General features: G+C 54.8%; 1 protein-coding gene across 2 annotated transcripts in view; it reads left to right on the top strand.

The window, feature by feature from the left end:
- The window catches only part of EDC3 (enhancer of mRNA decapping 3), a 28,122-nt gene that overhangs the window by 7,457 nt on the left and 15,381 nt on the right, over positions 1-5,284 (top strand). For both annotated transcript variants that reach the window (XM_006163021.3, XM_014581927.2), the window contains exons 4-5: positions 4,702-4,909; positions 4,954-5,081. In XM_006163021.3, the coding sequence (XP_006163083.1) occupies positions 4,702-4,909; positions 4,954-5,081 (336 nt within the window). The remainder of the gene's footprint in view (positions 1-4,701; positions 4,910-4,953; positions 5,082-5,284) is intronic.

The following is a 5,284-nucleotide window of genomic DNA, read 5'->3' as shown; positions in this document are numbered from 1 at the left end:
TCCCCCCCCCCCCCATTTTTTAAAAACTTGCCAGAGGGTACATATGCTTGGTGAAGAGAGCTGGAGAGGGAGAAAGCGTTCCCCGGGGGCATGCCACAGTCCCTTTTCCTCCGTCTGTCCTGGGATTTTGGGCTCACTCACATATACCCAGCATGTTTTTCAAGGCCCTGGGCCTTGGGCTTGAACTACACAGACAGCCGTGTGGGGTCCAGCTTCCTAACTACCAAGCCAAGGCTTGGCCCAGTATGACTGTTGTTTTAAAAAAATTACCTCTAAATGACAAACTATTCTAATTTTTACAGTTTTGTATTTAAAGATAGTGGCAGAACATGCTAGAAATTGTAAGTGAATATCAACTCATAAAGTGACCAGCTCAGACCTGCAGAGGGCGTAGATTTTTGTTAAGGTGGCTAGATCACACTCGACCAACTGCACAGTTGGAGTCCTGGACCCGGTGGCTTGCAAATGACGCTGGATGCATGTGCACCTGTATTTCCAAGAAGAGAGTGGAGGAGAAGGGATTGCAACCTGGCCATCCACCAGAGGCGATTTCTCACTTTCCCTCTCTTTCTCTTTCTCTCTGGCAAGCGTACATGCCCTCTAGTAGAAACTAAAGGAAAAGAAAAAAAGTTTTAGAAAGCCACCAGGTAGAGTCTCGCTGTGGCATTACCTTCCAAAAGGCAGAACTTCCGTGAACGAAGTCTTGCCGGAACCCCCTGGCAAGTTTAGCAGTTTTGGGTACTCCTCGCTGCTCTCGTTGCTCTGCAGACCGTGGTCCTGGTGCAGGAGTCCCCGTGCTGCACGCATTCTGGCTCGTGCGGCCCCGCGACGAGCGTTTCCAGTTCCCAATGCCTGAGTCAAGTGGATATGTGATTAGAATGTCAAAAGATTTCATTTTTCTCTTTATTTTATGATTTCTTATTTATGTTTACTCATTGTCAAGAGACTTTCTTTTTTTAAAATTAATAAAAATTATTTTATTTATTTATTTATTTTTAATTTGACCAGAGAGAGAGGAGAGAGAGGAAAGTGAGAAAGCGAGTTGCCCGATCCAGGACTCAGATCACAGCTGGTCCTCTGGTAGTCCAGCTCCTCAACTGCCACGCCACCTGCTGGCCCCAGTTAACTTATTTTTAAAAATTTGTTGTAGGCCGTGTGCCTTCACCAGAGAGAGAGAGGAGTAAGAGGGAATGGGAGAGGGAGGTAGAGCGAGCGAGCGAGTACCCCGAGGGGGATGCCCACGCTGCAGTCCCTTTTCCTCTATTTTCCTGTTGGGATCTTGGGCACACATGCACCCATGCCTGGGAGTATTTTATAGGCTGCTGGATTTGGGACTCAAACCATGCAGTTGGCTATGTGGGATTCAGCGGCTTTAACCATCACGCACCTGGCTTGCCCAGTCAAAAAATTTTCTTTCTTTCTTTCTTTTTTTTTTTTTTCTTTTTTGAGAGGTTTTTTGCTACAGGGCGTGTGCGCTTGCCAGAAAGACAGAGACAGAGAAACAGAAAGTGAGAACTCACCCCCTGGGGGGATGGCCACGCCGCAATCCCTTCTCCTCCATTCTCCTCTTGGGATCTTGGGCACACACACACGCGCGCCCGGTGTGAGTTTAATCCGCCGGGTCCGGGACGCGAACCATAGTCGGCTACGTGGGAGTCCAGCAACACAGCCGTTATGCCAACTGCTGGTTCCAATTACTTCTGTATTTTTACGGAGACTGTTGAGTGCTTGGATAGAGAATGCTCCCAGGCAGCCTCCGTTTTCTCAAAGTCTGGCGAGAGCGCAGGTGCGGGTGAAGGGAGGGAGGGTGGTAGGCGTCCTCTCGGCTGGCCTCCTGGCTGTCCCCCCCGCCAGTCTCGTGGCTGCGAGGTGCGTGCTGTGGGACAGTTTCCGGTCAGTCGTGCACATGCTTGGAGCAATTGCTGGGTGTCAGAGTCTGACAACGACTGTTAGCTCAGCCACTGAGCAGCACCCTCGTCGGGATGCTGACCCCGTGCTGTCGGAAATCAGCATGTCACCTTTGACTCCGACACTACCTTCTAACCACCGCCTGTTCACGGGAAGCCTCGCAGACAGCACAGGGAACACGTGCTTTGTATGCTATATATGTTATGTGCTGTATTCTTAAGTCAGTTTGAGAAAAAGAACATTAAGAAAACCACAAGGAAGAGAAATTTACAGTGTTTTATATTTTCCAATTTATCAAAATTGGATTTTATAAAATGATAACTTACTGAAAAAAATCCGCATAAATGATCTTTTTCTAAGATCGTTAAAGGGCTCAGCAGAGACAGTGAGAAAACACTCCCCGGGGGTCATGACATGCCGCCACCCTTCACCCTCCCCTCCCCATGCTGGGCATATGCACATGTGCCCAGCGCATCCCTCGAGCCCCACGTCCAGGACTGAAACGGTGAGACTGACCCTGTGGGATCCATCCTCCCTAACCTCCACATCAACTGCTGGCCTCTGGATAAAAATATTTCTAAAAGAGGAAAAACATCTATGTATAAACGGACACAGCTCGCGCGTACCAGGTCGGTCGTTTCCCCTCTGTCACTGACGCCTGTCGCAGCTCCTGGAAGCGTGCCGTTAACTTCAAAACAGGTGATAGATTGACCTTTAACAGGCCACACTGCTACATTAAAGTGCAGGCTCAGAACTGGTTTCCGATATACGTCTTTGAACCTTGTAGGTCGGTGGGGACGGCCGCCCTCAGGCCATCTCTGCTCTGCACGTCCATGTCAGGCTGCCGGACTGAGGGAGCTGTAGGGATGGAGTCTGCCCTCAGTTCTGGCTCGTCACTGTCCTCGAGGTTAGCAGTGAGCTGAAGGGGATGTTGCTTCTATTGGTCATCGGAAAAGTCGTGACATATTTTTCTGTGTTTTTCAATGCAAAAATATTTTATGACTTTCCGACAGCCTGTAGTTGCGTGTTCTAACATGGATGGGAGATTAAGCACAAGCTCAGCTGCAGGTAGGCTGAGCTCGGGAGGTGTGGAGCGGTCCCCCTGTTCCTGTGCTTACGGTAGTGGAGAGAGGTGAGGCAGCAGGACTGGCCCGTTTAACCCGAAAGAGGTTGGGTGTGACCGTGTCGCAGCCGTATAAGCCATCCCGCCATCCGAAGCCAGTAGGTTTCTGGGCGAATCCCCATGGTCCTGCTGAGGCCCTGCTGACCTCTGGCCTCCTGGCAGGGCAGTGCGGGAGTGGAGGAGGCGGTCCACACGCTCTCAGGCCCCTTCGCTCAACGCCTGGCATTGGAGTGCTTGCAGCCTGACCTTCAGGTACCCTTTGGCGTGCTAAGTGCAGGACAGAGTTCCCCTTTACAGTGTGTGTGTGTGTGTGACAAAGACCCATAAATAAGTTGCGTGGAGGGTTACACAACAATGGTCTTGTCACAGGTTGTCCTGGCCAAAGGGCCTCCGTGCCCAAGGCTGGCAGAGAACTGGCACAGGAAGCGGCTGGTCTTGATGCGTGCTCGGCTCTCGTAACTGCAAGGCAGAGACGTCGGGGAGCTCTGTTTATCTTCTCCAAGGGAAGCGCCTTCCTCTGCCAGCGGCCAAAGGCCAGTTCAGTACAGAGCGGGCGCTCTGGGCCGTAAGCCACACCCAGGGCCGCTTTCCTGGCCTCCCGGTGTCCGTGTCGGACCGCAGCACGGGAGCGGGCGGCTCGGAGCACACGGTCGGCCTTCACTTACAGGCTCCTCCCGCTCCTCGCCAGCCCGTGATGGCAGTATTTCCTCGTGGAAAGGGGTTCCGCTTCCCATTTCCTGACAGTTAGGAGCAGAGCTGGTCGTAGCGTCTGGGTCTCGGGTGCATAAACGGAGCCTGCACCCAGAATGACGCAGAAATGCCCGGAACCTTCTCCGTATGCAGTTCTGGGTTTGGTTAGAGACTAAGCGGTAAGATGGTGCCCATGCAGTTCTGGGTTTGGTTAGAGACTAAGCGGCAAGCTGGTGCCCAGCTCACCAGGGCGGGCTTTTCTTTGTTTCTTTTTTCCAGATTTTTTTCTGTAGAGCACATGTGCTTGCCAGAGAGAGATATAGAAAGCAAGAAATCACCTCCCAAGGGGGATGGCCACACCACAATCCCTTCTCCTTCCGATGGCTCGCTCTGTCTCATAATCTTAAATTGCTCATGTTCTCAGCCTTGTGCTGTTGCCACTGTGGGCCACGTCGCTTCTGTGGGCCGTCCCGTGCACTGTCGGTGTTCAGCATCCAGCTCTGCCCGCTGGGTGGCAGGAGTACCCACCACCACCACCAGTCATGAATGGCCAGAAATGTCTGCCAGCCCCTGGGACACATGGCCCCACCGAGAAGCAGAAGCTCTTCCAGAGTGAGGAGACCTTTATGGGAAACTCCTGCGAGAGCTCTCTCCCCGACCCCCCTAGGCTCGTTCTGCCCTCCCGCGTGGAAGATTGTCATGCAGGCTGTCACCTCCGAGGTCCAGGGAGGGCAGGACGGGGTACGGTTCCAGGAGTGCTGCTGGTTTTACCACGGCGAGTCCCTCGCTGGGTGACCCTGGAGACCCGAGCAGCGCGGTGGTAGTCCTGTTCTGCTGCTCCCTCGGGTTCAGAGACGGCTCCCCTCTGCCATCCTCCCTCCCTCACCTGGATCCTGGGGACACTCCACGGGCGACTCGGCCGCGCTCCCGCCTGGGGCTCCCGTGGGCACGCTCTCTCACCCTAGGCTCTGCTTTCCTAGGGTCGTCCAGTAGCAGGCACCCGAACCAGGCGACGCCGAAGAAGAGCGGCTTAAAGAACGGCCAGATGAAGAACAAAGACGACGAGTGCTTCGGGGACGACATCGAGGAGATCCCTGACACGGACTTCGACTTCGAGGGGAACCTGGCCCTCTTCGACAAGGCGGCGGTGTTCGAGGAGATCGACACCTACGAGAGGAGAAGCGGCAAGCCCCCCCCGGGAGACGCGGACCCAGCAGAGGAAAAGGGGCCAGCCGCTCCCGGGGCGTCCCCAGTGAGAGGCCGGCCCGCTACCGGCACGACGAGAACATCTTGGAATCGGAGCCCATCGTGTACCGGCGCATCACCGTGCCCCACGGCGTGAGCAAGGAGTTCTGCACCGGTGAGTCGCGCCCACACCGCGGCCGCCCGCCCTTCTCTTACGCTGGAAGCCCCTTCCGGAGCCAGTGTCGCGCCCCAGGGGCTAACCTCGCTGGCTTGGCGGTGGGCCTGGCGATGCTGTCTCTTGGAGGTTGTGGCCAGAACAGCATCCTGCCACCGGCCGCGGCCCCCGGCCCGGCAAGCCTGGTCTCCGCTCCACCGGGG

Source organism: Tupaia chinensis, unplaced genomic scaffold, assembly GCF_000334495.1.
Source record: "Tupaia chinensis unplaced genomic scaffold, TupChi_1.0 Scaffold141293_1, whole genome shotgun sequence".
In the NCBI taxonomy this organism is placed as follows: domain Eukaryota; kingdom Metazoa; phylum Chordata; class Mammalia; order Scandentia; family Tupaiidae; genus Tupaia; species Tupaia belangeri.
Note: the sequence above shows the minus strand (reverse complement) of the source record. Positions and strands in the feature narration are given on the sequence as shown.